This window comes from Vipera berus, assembly GCF_964194415.1.
Source record: "Vipera berus genome assembly, chromosome: Z".
Classification (NCBI taxonomy): domain Eukaryota; kingdom Metazoa; phylum Chordata; class Lepidosauria; order Squamata; family Viperidae; genus Vipera; species Vipera berus.
Genome location: NC_138205.1, coordinates 4,465,948 through 4,484,947, shown reverse-complemented (window position 1 = coordinate 4,484,947; position 19,000 = coordinate 4,465,948). Strand labels below are relative to the sequence as shown.

General features: G+C 44.5%; 1 protein-coding gene across 1 annotated transcript; it reads right to left on the bottom strand.

Moving 5' to 3' along the window:
* Positions 1-4,908: 4,908 nt before the first annotated feature.
* Positions 4,909-12,126, bottom strand: LOC308677952 (CCAAT/enhancer-binding protein epsilon-like; the record flags this gene model as incomplete). Its single annotated transcript, XM_081344676.1, has 2 exons — positions 4,909-5,211; positions 11,701-12,126. The coding sequence occupies 2 exons, from the start codon at positions 12,124-12,126 to the stop codon at positions 4,909-4,911; spliced, it is 729 nt and encodes a 242-aa protein (XP_081200802.1).
* Positions 12,127-19,000: the final 6,874 nt, after the last annotated feature.

Sequence of the window (19,000 nt, the reverse complement as noted above, 5' to 3'; positions counted from 1 at the left end):
AGTAATGATAATACATCTCCTGTAAATATAAAAGATGAAGAGGAGATAGGGGAGATAATAGATGAATCAGAGGAAGGAAAGGAGACAGAAATTCAAAGCCCTGTAATTCCTTGGCGTTCAATGCGTATCAGACATCCACCTGATCGCTATGAAGCTAGTATAGTATGTCAAGTTAGTGTAGAGCCATCTAACTATGATGAGATCAGGATGTATCCTGAAAAGGAACAAGCATCATGGAAAGCTGCAATGAACAGGGAGTTGAATTCTTTGCAGGATCTTAAGGTTTATGTGAAAGCAAAACTGCCACCTGGTGAGCAAGCTATAGGTTGTAAATGGATATATAAAATAAAGAAGGGTGTAGATGGAACTATAACCCATAAGGCACGTTTGGTTGCACAAGGTTTTGCCCAAACTACTGAGGATTATGACGAGGTGTTTGCACCCAGTCTGAGGGCAACTACTTTAAGAGCAGCTTTAGTATGGGCGGCTAAAAACCAATATATGGTTAACCATGTAGATGTTGAAACTGCATATTTACATGCTCCATTGCAACATACTATTTATTTAAGAATTCCACCAGGATTGACCAGTGATAGAGACCATGATTGTTGGGAATTAAAGAAAAGCCTCTATGGATTGAAACAATCGGGCTATGAGTGGAATAAATGTATAGTTAATGAGTTGAGTGCATTAGGTTTTGTAGCCAGTAATGCTGATCCTTGTTTGTTTAGAAGAGAACACAACGGAGCATTATCTTTTATTTTATTATTCACAGATGATATTGCAATAATAACAAAAACTGAGTTAGAAGCACAAACTATCATTTCAAGATTGCAAAATAAATTCACAATTAGAAATCTTGGAGAAATTAGCCACTATTTGGGGTTAGATATTGTGAAAACAAATAGGGGTTTTAAGGTGTCGCAAGCCAGTAAGATATCTCAGTTATTAAAGAGATACAATATGGAAATGTGTAAACCAGCAAAAACTCCGATGGCTATGGATTTTAAGGACACTAATGTTGAGAGTCCTGTATTTGATAAGACTATGTACCAATCTTTGATAGGAAGTCTTATGTATCTGAGTAATTGGACTAGACCTGATATTTCTTACTGTGTAAATCAATTAGCTAGGTACAACAATAATCCAACTGTTAGACACTGGCAATCAGCTAAACGAGTATTAAGGTATTTGAAGCAGACTATTCACTACTCGTTATATTTAGAGCCAAATCGTGAGTTAATCCTTACTGCATATGCAGATGCGAGTTTTGCCTCTGATTCAAACAGTCGTAAATCTACCTCAGGGTTGGCTGTAATGTTGGGTGATTCTTTGATTGGATGGAAGTCCATTAGACAAAAACACATAAGCTTATCTACAATGGAGGCTGAATTTTCATGTTTATCAGTGTTATGTACAGAACTGCTAGTGTACAAACAATTATTGTTAGATATGGGTTTAAATGTAAATGATCCATTTATTGTGTATGAGGACAATCAAGCTGCGATAAAGATGGCTAATAATGCTGCAGTAAGAACAAGATCTAAACATACTGATCTTCGTTATTTAAATGTCAGACAATGTGTCAAGGATAAATTAATACAGTTAGAGTATTGTCCATCTGATGTAAATATTGCAGACCATTTTACGAAGGTACAAAGTGCTGTGAAACACAATGCTAATTGTGAAAGAATGTGCATAAGATTGTAAGAGTTATATATTATTCTACCCAAAGGGGAGAATGTTAGGCATATGGTGTTAGCCTACAATGTTGGGTTGAAAATATATTAACCATAATGCTATGTCTTTAAGAAGTTAATTGGCCAATGGGTGTGTAAGTGTTCTCATGGCCATAAGAGGAAGCTAGGAACGTAGCTTCTCTCTCTCTCTGAATTCACTGCTTTCTACTGTTACTGTTTTTGCTCTGCTGTTGGTTTACTACTGTTGTAAACCTGAACTGTGTATTGACCTCTGGACCGGTAAGAAGACTTTGTAGTTTGGATTACTCCTTGGACTGTTGCTATTGTGTATGACTTGGACTGTTTATTTTTGACTGTGCATTTTTGTTTTTACACCACCTCAAAGTAAAATACTTTTTGCTTTTAGAACTCAGTGTATTTCTGTGTGTGATTTTTACTGCTCTCAGTGCCCTTCCTTGTCTGTGCAACTCTTTGGTAGCACAAGGAGACCTCTGCACAATAAATTCCATAACAGCTATTAATCGATTTCTTCTTTTCTGCACATTGGGGTGTTCTTTCTCCCCAAAAATAAAAAAGAGGACTTTTGCTTGACTTGGAAGAAGCCCTAGTTTCTGAATAGGGCTAGGAACAATTTGCATCTGAAAACCTGGAATCATCCTAACCACAACAAATCCCATCTCACCCTGTGGTTTTTAATCCAGTTTGACATCTGTTGTGTGAAGCATGTTTCTGCTCCTGAAATGGACTCTGGCCATTTGTTTTGGATCAACCCATGTCTTGGTTCTCCAAGGACAATAAAAACACTTCTCCCCTGATTACGTTTCTTTTTTTTCTTTTTCCCCTTTCTTTTTTCTAAAGAACAGTAACTCAAAAAGCGTCAACTTTCTTTCAACCCCCTAAGGCTCAATTTCCTTAAAGTTAAGTACAGGCAGTCCTCGACTGACGAACACAACGTTTCTGTGGCGAAGCGAGACATTTGTTACGTGGGTTTTGTCCCCTTTTACGACCTCCCCGGCCGCAGTTGTTAAGTGAATCGCTAACATTGCTAGGTGAGTCACACGGCCCTTAAGTGAATCTGGCTTCCCCCCCCCCCATTGACTTTGCTCGTCAGAAGGTCGCAAAAGGGGATCACGTGACCCCCGGGCACGCTGCGGCCATCGTAATTTTGCTCAGCGTGACCAGGGGGGATGCCGCAACAGTCATTCAGTGTGAAAAAAACACTCCCAAGTCGCTTTTTTTTCCAGTGCCGTTGTAACTTCGAACGATCCTTAAACAGATGGTCGTACGTTGAGGACTGCCTGTCCTTAAAATCCATTTATTTAAGAGATTCCCTCGAGAGGAGATTGACACGCAGGTGAACTCACTTCAAGGAGTTTTCAACTGATGAAAAGGGTGAGACCGTGTTCTGCTAAATGCCACCGGATGTGAGACACGTGAATGAGATGGAAAGATATTTAGATTTAGCTATCCCATTCTCTTATGATAGGTGGCGTCAACCCGCCCCGCCCACCCACCCCCTTCCATTTTGAAAACAGGCTTTCGGCCTTCACCAAACCTGCTTCAGATGTTGGAAGATGATTCAGAAACGTAGTTATTTTGTCCTAAAAAAAAAGGTAAAGGTTCCCCCGCACATGCGTGCTAGTCATTTCCGACTCTAGGGGCCGGTGCTCATCTCCGTTTCAAAACCGAAGAGCCAGCGCTTGTCCGAGGACGTCTCCGTGGTCATGTGGCCGGCATGACTAGACGCCAAAGGCGCACGGAACGCTGTTACCTTCCCACCACAGTGGTCCCTATTTTTCTACTTGCATTTTTACGTGCTTTCGAACTGCTAGGTTGGCAGAAGCTGGGACGAGTAACAGGCGCTCACTCGGTTACGCGGCACTCGGGATTCGACCCGCCAAACTGCCGACCATCTGATCGACAAGCTCAGCGTCCTAACCCACTGAGCCACCGCGTCCCTTTTTTATTTTATTTTATTTTTATTTTATTTTTTTTATTTTGTCCTAGGTGGAATCTAAACCTGTGTTTCTCAAGCTTGGTCGCTCGGAGAATTGTGGACTTCAACTCCCAGAATTCCTGGGGAATTGTTGGACTTCAACTCCCAGCTGTCTGGGGAATTCTGGGACTTGAAGTCCACAATTCTCCGAGCGACCAAGCTTGAGAAAGGCAGGCCTAAACCGTCCACCAGCTCGTTACGGTAATTAGCTGAGTCCCAAACTTGCAGGCGTTATCTCGGCTAAGGGGGAACGTTCAAACCACCTCTGGGGAGTGCATCCCATAATATCACCCACGTTCATCGAAATGAAGCCTGACGTCAGAAGGGGGCGTCCCTTGTCAGGAACAAGGTGGCTAGGAATTCACAAAAGAGGTTAAACCAGACCCCCAATTTGTACTAGCAAACTTTTTTTTTTCTTCTTCTTATCTGGGGCTCGTCTCTCCGGCCTGTTTTATCAGTTTAGGAATGTTACAAGCTAAGAAACCTGAACATCATTTTAAAAGGGAGAAAAAAAAATGAATCCAATTAAAATAGAAAGTAATTATGTTAGTTAGCAATTTACAAAATGCACGTGGGGGGCAAAACCCTCACCTGTTTTTAAGCCTCGGTCGCATTGCTCCACTCCGGATCACTTGATGGCAGGCAAAGGAAGTGGAAGCTAACAGTGGCCGTGCAGAAATTGTGTGTGTGTGTGTGTGTGTGTGTGTGTGTGTGTGTGTGTGTGTGTGTGAGAGAGAGAGAGAGAGAGAGAGAGAGAGAGAGAGAGAGAGAGAGAGAGAGAGAGAGAGAGAGAGAGAGAGAGAGAGGAGGGGACAACAGTGCTCTGAATTGCCCTCGTAGCAAGGAATTTAAGATGGGTCCTTTTTCATAGAGAGAGATCTTACTTTATACTTTACCCTAACACATTGCTTTTAAACGAACTTCCGACTCAGTTGCTTATTGGGAAGGTAAACTGAGGCAGGACCTAGGGCCAGATTTGGCTATCACCACCTAGCCGCCCCCAGCTGCAAGGGGACCCCAGATCTTCCACAAGCTCGGATTTCAATCCTTGCTTGCAAGCTTCTAGAGGGCAGCCTGGAAGACCCGTTAAAATTAGCCACCAAAGATGGTTAAAGCCAAGCAAAGATCCTTTTTATTTACACATGCGACAGCTTTGTTCCTCTAGATTCCAGCCACCCCTCTATGCCTCTTGCACCCCGAGCCCGGCCGGCTTCAGCTGCAGCCCCCGAGACCTTTCATTAGCCCGGCGGCTTCGGGCACTTGCCGGAAAATATCCCGCAGGGTCTCCGTTTCCTGCATGAGTTGCTCCACCCGGCTGCGCAGCCGTTCGTTCTCCCCCAGCAGTTCCACCATCCGCTGTTGCGTCTCCATCACCCGGCGCTTGGCTTTGTCGCGGCTTTTGCGGACCGCAATGTTGTTGCGTTCGCGGCGCAGGCGGTATTCCAGGCTGTCTTTGTTCACGGATTTCTTTCCCTTGGGGGTGCCGCAAGGAGGGGACGGGCTGCAGGCTGGACCCTGCGGGCGAGGGGAACAACAGGTTATGATTTGAATTAATCGGTGGAACTCCTTGCCACCAGAAATGGTGGGTGCTCCATCACTGGAGTTTTTTAGAAGGAGATGGGAGAACTGTTTGTCTGAAATGGCGTAAGGTTTCTTGCCTGAGTAGGGGGTTGGACTAGAAGACCTCCAAGGCCCCTTCCAATGCAATTATTCAGGTAGGGGAAGTGGGGGTCCCTGTGAAGGAACGTACAGTTGATCCAACCGCTGAGATAGGAAAGGAACGAGAAAGCTTTTAAGAAGAGACGTGGGGGAAAAGGTTCCTCTCCCCGAGAAAGAGGAAGAGCTGAGCAGGAAACTCAAGACAGCCCTACCTTGATTTTATTTAGTATACGGTGGCACAGAATAAAAATGGGAGAGGCTTTCAACTTCTTGTTTCTCTGCCTTCCTAGACTAAAGTGCTTTCTTGAAATCCTTACCATGTCTGTTTGTTGAGCTAGCCTACCCCGAAGGGCTGTCATGAATCAAATTCAAGACAAGATTTTTTTAAGTTTCTCATGCTCAGAAGGTTTCTCAAAGGCCCCCCCCTTAATGTTTTCCTCATTTCTTCTCTTCTTCCTTTTGTCTCTCTTCCTTCCTCCTTCCCTCTCCCTTCTCTCTTCCCCCTCTCTCCCTCCCTCCCCTCCCTCTCTCTCTCTCCCTCTCTCCCTCCCTCTTTCCCTCTGTCTCTCTCCCTCCTTCCCTCCCTCTCCCCCTCTCTCCCTCCTTCTGTCTCTCTTCCTTCCTCCTTCCCCTTCTCTCTCCCCCTCTCTCCCTCCCTCCCCTCCCTCTCTCTCCCTCTCTCTCCCTCCCTCTTTCCCTCTGTCTCTCTCCCTCCTTCCCTCCCTCTCCCCCTCTCTCCCTCCTTCTGTCTCTCTTCCTTCCTCCTTCCCTCTCCCTTCTCTCTTCCCCCTCTCTCCCTCCCTCCCCTCCCTCTCTCTCTCTCCCTCTCTCCCTCCCTCTTTCCCTCTGTCTCTCTCCCTCCTTCCCTCCCTCTCCCCCTCTCTCCCTCCTTCTGTCTCTCTTCCTTCCTCCTTCCCCTTCTCTCTCCCCCTCTCTCCCTCCCTCCCCTCCCTCTCTCTCCCTCTCTCTCCCTCCCTCTTTCCCTCTGTCTCTCTCCCTCCTTCCCTCCCTCTCCCCCTCTCTCCCTCCTTCTGTCTCTCTTCCTTCCTCCTTCCCTCTCCCCCTTCTCTCTCCCCCCTCTCTCCCTCCCTCCCCTCCCTCCCTCTCTCTCTCTCTCCCTTTCCCTCTCTCCCTCCTTCCCTCCCTCTCCCCCTCTCCCTCCTTCTGTCTCTCTTCCTTCCTCCTTCCCTCTCCCCCTTCTCTCTCCCCCCTCTCTCCCTCCCTCCCCTCCCTCCCTCCCTCTCTCTCTCTCTCCCTTTCCCTCTCTCCCTCCTTCCCTCCCTCTCCCCCTCTCCCTCCTTCTGTCTCCCTTCCTCCTTCCCTCTCCCCCTTCTCTCTCCCCCCTCCCTCCCTCCCCTCCCTCTCTCCCTCTCCGTCTCTCTCTCCCTCTCTCCCTCCCTCTTTCCCTCTCTCTCTCTCACTCCTTCCCTCCCTCTCTCTCCCCGTCTCTCTCCCTCCTTCCCTCCATCTCTCTTCCTCTCTTCCTCCTTTTCTCTCTCTCCCTCTCTCCCTCCCTCCCTGTCTCCTTCCCTCCCTCTCTCCTCCTCCTTCTCTCTTCCTCTCACACACAGAAACATCAAATGCCCCCTTTTTTAAACATCCAGAGAGCCCCCACATCCAGTTTCTCCTCGGTTTGAAACTCAAACCACCTAAAAACTGTAGTGCGGTTCCTAAAATAAGAATCTGCAGGACCGGAGCAGCCTCGAAACCGGATTAAGTAAATAATAAAATAGATTTGGGTTAATTAAAGCCACAGCAAGAGACATTCAAGCTCCCTCCGAAACGCAGGAAAAATGCAGAAGAGGGGGATTTTGTCCAGGTTTCTGACCTGGCCTTTAGGCATTAAAAAGAAATAAAGAAATAAATTAAAAAAAATTAAATAAAAATAAAAATAATTTTTTTTAAAAAAAAATGAATAAATAAATTAAAAATAAAACAAAAAGCAATAATAATAAAAATAAATAATTGAAATAAATAAACTAACAGGAGCACTGGTTCTTTTTCTGCCGTCAGATTTCTATCTTTCTTGCCCACCTACCCGGTACAAACCTCTTTCCCCCCCCATTTAATTGTGGTTGCCAGTCTCCCAACACACACACACACACACACACACACACACACACACAAACACACACACAATTAAGTTAAAGAAAATAAAGCTCATGATAAGGAAAGCTTCACTTCCTACAGAAATTTCGAGATGAGAATTTCTGGCTGCAGATAATCTTGTTCAAACAAAGTCTCAGGACTGCAAAAACTTTTCTTTCTTTCTTTCTTTCTTTCTTTCTTTCTTTCTTTCTTTCTTTCTTTCTTTCTTTCTTTCTTTCTTTCTCTCTCTCTCTCTCTCTCTCTCTCTCTCTCTCTCTCTCTCTCTTTCTTTCTTTCTTTCTTTCTTCCTTTTAAAAAAAAACCCAGGTGGAAAATGTTAAGTGTTTTTTTCTTTCTAAAGAACGGATTTCAGATTTGATCCGGGACCCAAAGCTGCAAGGCAAGATTCTGTTTGAAAAGCATTTGAATTGTGCAGGTTTCAAACTGCAATCGTCCTAGCGGTTGCGTAGTTAGCCAAGAACAAGCCGTGGGGAAATTAGCTTCTGTATTTCCCTGCCCCCCCCCCCCACCTTCTCCAAAAAATAAAATCCTGGATTTCTCCAAGTTTAAAAGAAGGGCTAAGAGAGTGGAAAGGCTGAGAACAGAGAACTAGAATCCGAGGGCTGGAAGGGACCGCAAAGATCTTCTAGTCCAACCCTATACTCAAGACAGGAGACCTTACCCCATCCTGGTCAAACGGTTGCCCAGTCCGTTTTTGAAAATCTCCAGAGATGAAAAATGACAGAGAAAGAAATGGAAAGAGTAGAGAAGTTAAAAATTAAGAATCTGTTGGAAGTTCATCTCCTAAACAGCAACACAACATAGATGGGGGGGTGGGGGTGGGGGTGGGGGGGGAATCTTGGTTGCAGGAATTACAGACGCCTAGTTTAATGAAGAGAAGGATGAGGGGGGACACAATAGCAGTCTTCCAACATCTCAGGGGCAGCCCCAAAGAAGAGGGAGTCAAGCTATTCTCCAAAGCACCCGAAGGCAGGACAAGAAGCAACGGATGGAAATTAATCAAGGAGTGAAGCAACCTTAAAACTGAGGAGAAATTTCCTGACAGTGAGAACAATTAACCAGTGGAACAACCTGCCTCCAGAAGCGGTGAATGCTCCAACACTGGAAGTTTTTAAAGAAGAGACTGGACAGCCATTTGTCTGAAATGGTACAGGGCAGGGGTCTTCAAACTTGGCCCTTTTATGACGTGTGGACTTCAAGTCCCAGAATTCCTCAGCCAGCATGCCTGGCTGAGGAATTCTGGGAGTTGAAGTCCACAAGTCATAAAAGGGCCAAGTTTGAAGACCCCTGGTATAGGGTTTCCTGCCTGAGCGGGGGGATGGACTAGAAGACCTCCAAGGTCCCTTCCAACGTTGTTATCCTCTTCCTTTTCCTCCTTTTTAAGGAGAGATTGGGCCACCCTTTATCTGACACGGCACAGGGTTTCCTGCTTGAGCAACGGGTTGGACTAGAAGACCTCCAAGGTCCCTTCCAACTCTTGCTATTCTGTGATTATTCCAATTATTCCCAGATATTCCAACATGGTTTAAATTACTGTCAACGAGAGCGGGCATTTTCTTCCTCTTACAGTTCCCGAGATTATATTTATCTCCGGGCACCAAGAAAATCCCCTGGTGTGAATCCCACAATTTCCCCTTACGTGGGATGGGACTTCTTAATTTCCTACGGGGAATTGTACTGTTTCCTTTCATTGTCCTGGATTTTTGGGACCGCCGGCAGTCCCGCTCAGCCCTTTTTGGCTGCCAAAGCAGCCCTTGCAAAAGCTTCTCATAAATATTTTCATAAGATCTTTAGATCTTCCGCAAAAAAGGGTTTTGTGAATGTTTTTCTTGAAGCCCCCTGCCCCCGCCCCTTTCCCTCTTGTCTAAATCACATCCGAAACACATCCTTCTTTGTGTTTGATCTGCAGGCATCCGATAACTGCTTTATTAGACCACAAAGCCACGAAATATATTCTCTGGCAGTCCGGTTTATTTATCTTCAAGGCTGAGCCACCCTTCCGTCCGTGAGGGCTTGTGAGCGTCTCCCGTCTGGCTCGTTCCCAGGTTCCAAAACTGCAAAATCCTAACTACAGGGGTGGTAATAATTGAATCCAGCCAAAAAAAGAGAGAGAGAGAGAGAAAGAGGGGGGGGAAATAATAGGGTGCTGGTGGTGGTGGTGGAATCCCATAATGGACAAGCTTTTCTGTGCTAAAGGACCGATTCCGCCTTTCAAACTGCAAAGCCCTTGCAGAAGCAGCTACATTTTAATGCTAAAAAAAGAGAAAGGGACGATTGATCTGCAGGTTGGGGGTGTGCTGGGGACCCTAACCTTACTTCCCCTATTTCTGCAATCATATACACCCCGTGTCCCATCTCGTCTGCAAGGGGACCCCCGGAAAGAAATAGGAAAATCCGTTGTTTTTTTTCATCGCTTTGTCGAATGGGTCAAGCTCTGTGCCTAATTTTTTTTTTTTTGATATTTCCATCTAAGACCTGAGGTTGGGGATAGCCTTTTGAAAACAGCCATTGTGGGTCTCTTCGACTAGTGCCTCTTCTCGACAAGCCACGATTGAGGTAACTATGGGCCGTTAGACGCCACAGGGGTGCCAGGCTATAAGCTAGCTAGGCTGAGGAAGACAAGCTGGGCTGTCAAATGCCACCCTCATGCCAAGCCACAAACAAGCCATCTTACGGCTTGCTGCGTTGGGTGAGCTTTGACAAAACTGGGTTTCTCCGAGCGCTTCCTGGCGTTTGCCTCAGCCTGGGAACTTAAAAACCTGCACATGCCACGCCTCCAGCTTTCTTAAAAACTAGAAGTGTTTGGGTTAACGTTTTTCTGCTTATTTTTGCACGGCTGCCCTATCTTCATAAGCCATGACAAAGCCATGATGGTGTTATCTCAGTCTGCAAAATGTCCTATCTCCGTGGTTTCTGGGGCTCCTTTGACGAAGAGAGATAGATTGGGGGACACACACAGACACACACACACACCCCTAGACAGAGAGAGGAGGACCAGGCCAATATTATAAATCAGAATTTTGGAGAATTGGAGGGTCAAAGCCCAGATAAATGGGACTAGAATCCTAAAATGGGGGACACACAGAAACGGGATTGTTAGGGACAGGAATTAAAAACAGGGATTCCGGGGGAAAAAACACATCGGGATTCAGGACTTCTCAAAATGTATCTTTTCTATTAAATTTTTGCCTTCGCTACCCATTCTAGCAAAAGCTATATCGTCTAAATTAATTCTTTAATCCAGTGTTTCTCAATCTTGACAACTTTAAGATGGGTGGACTTCAACTCCCAGAATTCCCCAGCCAGCAGAGCTGGCTGGGGAATTCTGGGAATTGAAGTCCACCCATCTTAAAGTTCTCAGCATTGAGAAACACCACTTTAATCTTCCTTGCCTCCATTCTTCCTTCTTCTTGTGTCCAACTATGGATCGTCAACAGCGTAGGAGAAGGTCCTCTTTCAGTCCTTCTCCATAAAACCAGTGGCGCTGTAGAAAAACCACTGGGATCATCCTGACCTGCCTGGAAAATCCAGGAAATCCCACCCATTTTCCTTTGCTCTCCCACTGAGCAACGAGGTGTCAATAAGCCAAAACAGAAGCCAAACAGGTCCCATTCCAAGAACTTTGAAAGGGTAGAGAAAGAGCAACAAAGATGGTTAGGGGACTGGAGGCTAAATCGTATGAAGCAGGGTTGCAGGAAATGGGCTTGTCTAGTGTCGTGAAAAGAAGGACTAAGGATGACCTGATAGCAGTCTTCCAATATCTCAGGGGCTGCCAGAAAGAAGAGGGAGTCAACCTGTTCTCCAGAAGGCAGGACAAGAAGCAACGGATGGAAACTAACCAAGGAGAGAAGCAACCTAGAACTAAGGAGGAATTTCCTGACAGCGAGAACACTTAATCGTTGGAACGACTTGCCTCCAGAAGTTGTGGGTGCTCCAACCCTGTCTGAAATGGTCTAGACTTTCCTGCTTGAGTGGGAGGAGGGGGTTGGACTAGAAGACCTCCAAGGTCCCTTCCATCTCTGTTATTCTGTTCTGTTCTCCAGGATGGAGAGGACCAGATGTGTGTGTGTGTGTGTGTGTGTATACATACATCTATCTGAGTCTTAAAGACTTTTCCTTCTTGCAGTGATAATATTCTAGGAGACCAGCTGAAGGAACCAACCTTCTCCAGTCAGAATTGGGGGGCTCCAGGCTAGAAAAAGGCAACAGGAGGGTGGTGGTGTCCTCCATTCTTACCTTGAGCACTCTCAGAGCTTGTCCGGCGCGTGGTCCTGGTTGGGTGAGGGTCACCTGGGCACAATGGGTTGTTGGCAAGTGCATGGTGCTGTACGGGTGGCGTGCGACCCCTCGCCCAGCCTGCCCACCTCGAGGTTCTTCTTTGACCGCAATCGATCGTGGGTCAAAGGGGGACAGGCCCTTGCGTTCCCCTCCAAAAGAAAGGAAGGGGTACGGGTCGGTGGGGAAGTAGTTTGGGAACGAAGCCCCCTTGGGCAACCTCTGCTGGTTCCCTTGAAGCAACTCGGAGAGTAACTGCTCATCCCCAATGTAGGATGCCAGCTCCGATTCACACAAGGGGGCCAAGTCGGTGGTGGTTGACCTGGCTGGAGCCATCTCCAGAGCTTGGTAGTGCCTCTCGCCCTCGTAGTAGCCTCCTTGGGACATGGTAGAACAACCCAACACCAGTCCTTCTTTCTTCCCGACCTTCCGAAGGCTCCAACCCACGTCTGTTACGGGCACCTGGTCTCGCAAGGTCTTCTTCTCTTTGAAGCCTCCTTGATGTCCACCTCCTTTGTAGACGTGGTTATTCCTCTCTCTTTCTCTCCTGGATTGTCTTCTTCTGGTTTGCCTTTGGACTTTGGTGAGTGGGATGGTCTCGTCTTTGTTCTCGCCTCGGGGGCCGCCGATTCTCAGGATGTCCAAGTGGGTTTTGGGTCTTCTCCCTGCTGAATTCCTGTCCTCTTTTGCTCTACCTATCTTGCCTTGCTTCCTTCTTTTTCTCTACCCTGTTCCTCTGTTTGCCTGCCCCTTCCTTCCTCTTTTGACGCGGCACCCCAGCTCTGCTCGTAACAGAGACCGCTTCACCCGGCTATATCTCCTTCACCACCTGGTCCACCCTCGGAGGTCGTCTTCTCCTCAACCCATCCTGCGAGGAACATCCAAAGCATCTTCTTCTGTCATTGCTGCTCCTTCAAGGGCTAAGAGGCCCGGTCTGGCTTCCTTCGCTCACCCAACTGGCCCATTTGAGAATCCAGGCGAAGACGTTTGTCCCCCTTCTTAACAATCCCTCTCCAGCAAACTGGTAACTTTGCAGGTTCCCCTTTGTCAGGAGACCTCGAGATATTTCTCAATCCCTTTTCAATCCTACCTTGCTGTGTGTGTTACCATCGCCACATCCAGCCGCAAGGCACAATTTGCAAGACTTTTAAACAAGGGCCTTCTGAGAAGCGGAAGCAGAACGGGGCCTACCTCAAAATGTTGTCTGTTTTGTTGTCATCCAAATGGCTTACCAATTCTCATTTTTGTCCAGAAAGAGAGAGGTGCTTGTTGTTGTTGTTTTAAAAAAAAATCAGGCCTGCAGTCACTATCTTGGTTTTCTCTTAAATTAAGAGCCCAAAGGACTAGGGGGGGGGGGACATGATAGCAGTGGTCCAGTATCTCAGGGGCTGCCCCAAAGAAGAGGGAGTCAAGCTATTCTCCAAAGCGCCTGAAGGCAGGACAAGAAGCAACGGATGGAAACTAATCAAGGAGAGAAGCAACCTAGAACTAAGGAGAAACTTCCTGACAGTTAGAACAATTAACCAATGGAACAACCTTCCTCCAGAAGTTGTGAATGCTCCAACCCTGGAAGTTTTTAAGAAGAGATTGGACAGCCGTTTGTCTGAAATGGTCTAGGGTTTCCTGCCTGAGCAGGGGGTTGGACTAGATGACCTCCAAGGTCCCTTCCAACTCTCTTATTCTATTCTGTTCTAATTAGCCTTTTCCTGGAAAAGGTGGGTATTTAGACCCAAATGCCAGAAATTAGCAAAAGACTGGAGGAGGTGCAGAATTAAAATATTGGCCTTCATTCATGAGAATTAAAACATACCAGCATTTTTCAGCTTCAACAATGTTAAGATGGGTGGACTTCAACTCCCAGAATTCCTCCGCCAGCCCATGTCCTTGTCCACCCATCTTAACATTGCCAAGGTTGAAAAAAACAACTCTAATACACATGGGCAGACTGTAAAATCGTGAAGGCATGCAAGCCTCTTGCATCTATATTTATTTTATTTATTTATTTTTTATTTTATTTTAATTCCATTTATATCCCGCCCTTCTCCGAAGACTCAGGGCGGCTTACAAGCTTAGCAGTAGCCTTCATTCTATGTATATGCCTGCTTATTAGGGCTTTTGCCCCCACCCCCAAGCGGCATTATTACAAAGTCAGCTTAATTGCCCCCAACAATCTGGGTCCTCATTTTACCTACCTCGGAAGGATGGAAGGCTGAGTCAACCTTGAGCCTGGTGGGACTCGAACCTGCACTAATTGCAGGCAGCTGGTGTTACTTAAGGAGGCATTAGCCCACTGCTCCACCAAGAAAAAGCAGATAAACAAAAAAAATCTAACCATTGAATTTCTATTTCTATGTTTAGTTTTTAACCATTTATTTAACAATGCTTGCTTAACTCCACGCATTTGATGGAAGTGTAATGTGATTTGTTTTGGCATTGCCTGTTGTGGGCATACTCACCCTTGTGGCTGGTAAATCATGGCTGTTGTGTGTGGCTTATTCAACAAATCCTGATTAAATGGTGGTTTAAGACAGGGGTAGGCAACCTTGGCTCTTTTATGACTCGTGGACTTCAACTCCCAGAATTCCTGAGCCAGCATGACTCAGCCTGGAAACCTCTCCATTTCTCCTCACCATGGCTGGCTCAGGAATTCTGGGAGTTGAAGTCCACCAGTCATAAAAGAGCCAAGGTTGCCTACCCCTGGTGTAGGAGATGGGTGAATAAAGTACCTTTCCATCCCCGTAGAGGGCGCCACAAAGCAAAAAAACAACAGTTGCACAACATCTTTTCCTGCCCCATAAGGAAAAAAAAGGAACCAGTGGGAGAAAAGTAAGTCCTTGACTTACGACCACAATTGAGCCCAAAGTCTCCTTTCCTAAGGGACACGGTCGTTAAGTGCGTTTTGCCCCATTTTACAACCTTTCTTGCCACAGTGGCTAGTTGCATCCACTGCAGTCGTTAAATTAGTAAGAGGAATCTTACTAAGAGGAATCCGGCTTCCCCCCCACATCGACTTTGCTTGTCAGAAGGTCGCAAAAGGGGATTGCAGGATTTCCCCCCCTCCCCGAGACGCTGCGATCGTCATAAATACGAGTCAGTTGCCAAGCAGCCGGATTTTTGGATCACGTGACCACGAGAACGCAGCGACGGTCGTTAAGTGTGAAAACTGCCCATCAGTCGCGTTTTTTCAGTGCCGCTGTAACTCTGAACGGTCACTAAGCAGATCGTTGTAACTCAAGGACTACCTTTATTTCAGACATGGGCAAGCTCAAACTCTTTCACCTTCTGACTAAGGGGTCTTGGAGGTCTTTTTGGTCCTTCAAGAGCTGGCAACAACCTTGTCTGAATGCTCCCTAAAAAAAATTGTGGTTTGTGGCGTGAAGAATGTCGAAGGAGATTCTCCATTTTAATCCAGATCATGATTGTCCCAAAGGTGCTTTTTTCAGGAGGCAATTGAACTTTCTTGTTTTTCTTTGAAGAGGTTTCACTTCTTCTCCAAGAAGCTTCTTCAGTTCTGGCTGAATGGTGGGGAATGGAAGGATTTATATTCCTTGTTGGGCCAAGAAGTCTCCACACCCATTTGCACCACTCAGGTGACCCTGAGGACACAGGTAAACCTCCAGGTGGCCTCAGCAACTCTCTGAAAGAAGGCAAATGACCAGATGACTGCAAAGGAGTATAAATCCTTCCATTTCCCCACCCGTTCAGTCAGAACCCGAAGAAGCTTCCGGGATGTGAAGCAAAACCTCTTCAAAGAAAAAAACAAGGAAATTCAGTTGCCTCCTGAAAAAAGAAAAAGCATCTTCAGATGCCATGAAGAAGATAAGCAGGTAGTCTTGTTGGGTCTCGTTAGGATGAAGGAGTCTGAAGGAAGTGTTTGGAGCCGAGGGACTTCGAGAACATACAACAACAATTTTCCAGGCAAAAAGCTGTTAACCTTCTTTAAACATTAAAATTTGGCCAGTCGCTATGACTGAAATTTCTGTTGCTGGGCGAGACGTTCGTTAAGTGAGTTTTGCTCCATTTTATGACCTTCCCTGCCACAGTCGTTCAGCGAGCCACGGCAGTTGTTAAGTTAGTAACATGGTGGTTAAGTGAATCTGACTTCCCTATTGACTTTGCTGGCCTCTGTTTCTCCTTCTGTCCTGGCCACTTTTTACAGAGGCACAATTGAGACCATCTTAACAAACTGCGTCACAGTCTGGTCTGGGGGTAGCAGAGCCTCAGATAGAAGGTCCATGCAGAGTGGTGAGGACAGCTCAAAAGATTATAGGAAGTTCACTTCCCCTTATTCAGGATACAGCTTACCAGCGCTCAGTGCTTTTTTTGTAAAAGAAAAAGGTGCCGGAACTCACATACATCATACAACCCGCCTTGCCTACCCTACAAGGTTCCATCCAAAAAAGGTGCCGGAACTCCGTTCTGAGCGTTCTATGACAAAAAAAAGCCCTGCCAGCGCTCATATGTGCTTAGAACTCGGAGGATTGTTAGAGACCCCACTCACCCCCACTTCACGGTCCGTTTCTGTTGCTCCCCTCTAGGAGGAGGTTTCGAAGCATTTATAGCAGGACTACTAGATTCTGCAACAGCTTTGCTCCTTACACCATCCGTCTTGTAAATTCGCAGGATTCTTTTTTCTCACCACGTATATGTATACATCCGAACTAGACTGTGTTGTTTCTCTGTAGTGTGTGTGTGTGTGTTTATATGCATAATCTTTTGTAATGTTTATGTAGTGTATATTGGAAGTGGTTACCCTTGGAGGGCTGAATGCAACAAAACTTCATTTTAATGTATGCTGATTAGTGTACATTTAAAGTGACTATATTCTATTCTATTCCATTCCATTCCATATTTTCTATTCTATTCTATTCTATTCTATTCTATTCTATTCTATTCTATTCTATTCTACTCTACTCTACTCAACTCTACTCTACTCTACTCTACTCTACTCTACTCTATTCTATTCTATTCTATTCTATTCTATTCTATTCTATTCTATTCTATATTTTCTCTATTCTCTTCTCTTCTGTTCCATTCCATTCCATATTTTCTATTCTACTCTGTTCTGTTCTATTCTATTCCATTCCATGGTCAGAAGGTCGCAAAAGGCATCACATGACCCCATCATAAATAGAGCCAGCTGCCAAGCTTCTGAATTTTGATGCTGCAATGGTTGTAAGTCTGAACAACAATCATAAGTCACTTTTTTCAGTGCTGTTGTAACTTTGAACGGTCGCTAAATGAATCGTTGTAAGTTGAAGACTCTCCATACTGTTTTTTCCCCCCTGCCAAGCCTGCAATTCTGGGATTTTTTTTGAAGGTCTCCCCTCCTGCTGTCAGCCAGCCCTAATCCTGCTTAGCTGTCCTCAGAGCCAGCTCAGGGCTGCCCCCTGCTGTGGAGAAAGGCAGAGCTGAATTCATGATACCTCAGGGAGGGAGGTGAACGTAGTTTGCTACCCCCCCCAAAAAAAAATGTAAGTCCTGCACAGAGGCTGCCCTTTCCCAAAGACATCCCCCCATAAGCCCCCTTGATTCTCACCTTACCCTCCCCTCACAGTGTGCTGAGTCAAACTGCCTGCTCCATCCTACAAAACTGGTCATCTCCTGGTGGTCTCCTTTTCAAATTCCAACCACGCTCCCCTTGGCTTCCAATTCAGCCAGCTGAATAAAATTGAATCAAACTCGAGTTCTGGGGTTTTTTCAGAGATGGAGCCCAATCGTTCAAGATGGTCACCGACTTGAGAAATGAAGTATTTAATTAATTCTTTCTGGCTACTAGTTGGGAAACTAATCCGTTAGATTTACTATTTCTCACCAAATTCTCTCTCCCCCCCCCACCCTCTCTCTCAGATATTCTAACAGTGTTTCTTAACCTTGTCAACTTTTAAGATAGATGGACCTCAACTTTCAAAATGAAACTTAAATGAAACTTACACTCCCATTTTCTTCCCTGCTGCCTTCACTCTGCTGAACATCTAATTTTCCCAGCTGACAAAATACAATAACTACTAAGTTATTTTTGCCTAATGTGTATTCATATTAACCCTTAGAGTGTGGCTGCAGTATTATTATTATTATTATTATTATTATTATTATTATTATTATTATTATTATTATTATTATTATTATTATTATTATTATTTTATTACTTTATACTTCCCCATTTTATTGCCTGTACACATTGCTACTACTACTACTACTATTATTATTATTATTATTATTATATAAAACTTTTATTCATAAAACATGAAACTCAGTCAACTGAAGACCGGCACTAATGGTTGACTAATGGTTTTTATTGTCATTTTTAATATATGTATTTACTGTTTTTAGTTGGGCATATGTTTAATTTTTTTTTAAACTTTTGTATTTTTGTATTTTTTATATATCTGCCCTGTTCACCGCCCTGAGTCCTTCGGGAGAAGGGCGGTATATAAATAAAATTATTATTATTATTATTATTATTATTATTATTATTATTATTATTATTATTATTATTATTATTATTATTATTATTATTATTATTATTATATTATTATTATTATTATTATATTATATTATTATTATTATTATTATTTTATTACTTTATACTTCCCCATTTTATTGCCTGTACACATTGCTGCTACTACTACTACTACTACTACTACTATTATTATTATTATATAAAACTTTTATTCATAAAACATGAAACTCAGTCAACTGAACACTGGCACTAATGGTTGACACAGGTTGCTGCCAGCATCCTAGGTATCAACCAGGTATCTCATTATTATTATTATTATTATTATTATTATTATTATTATTATTATTATTATTATTATTATTGGTGATGTATACAGGTAATAAAATAGGGAAGTATAAAGTAATAAAAGACAGTATTATTACTATTATATTATTATTAATACTGTCTTTAATTACTTTATACTTCCCCATTTTATTGCCTCTATACATCAAAATAATAATAATAATAATGATAATGATAATAATAATAATAATAATAATAATAATAATAATAATAATAATAATAATAATAATAATAATAATAGTAATTTCTGTTGTTTTGTTAGTACTCCAGTAAGGTAAAGGTAAAGGTTCCCCCGCACATGCGTGCTAGTCGTTTACGACTCTAGGGGCCGGTGCTCGTCTCCGTTTGAAAGCCGAAGAGCCAGCGCTTGTCCGAGGACGTCTCCATGGTCACGTGGCCGGCATGAGTAGACGCCAAAGGCGCACAGAATGCTGTTACCTTCCCACCGTAGTGGTC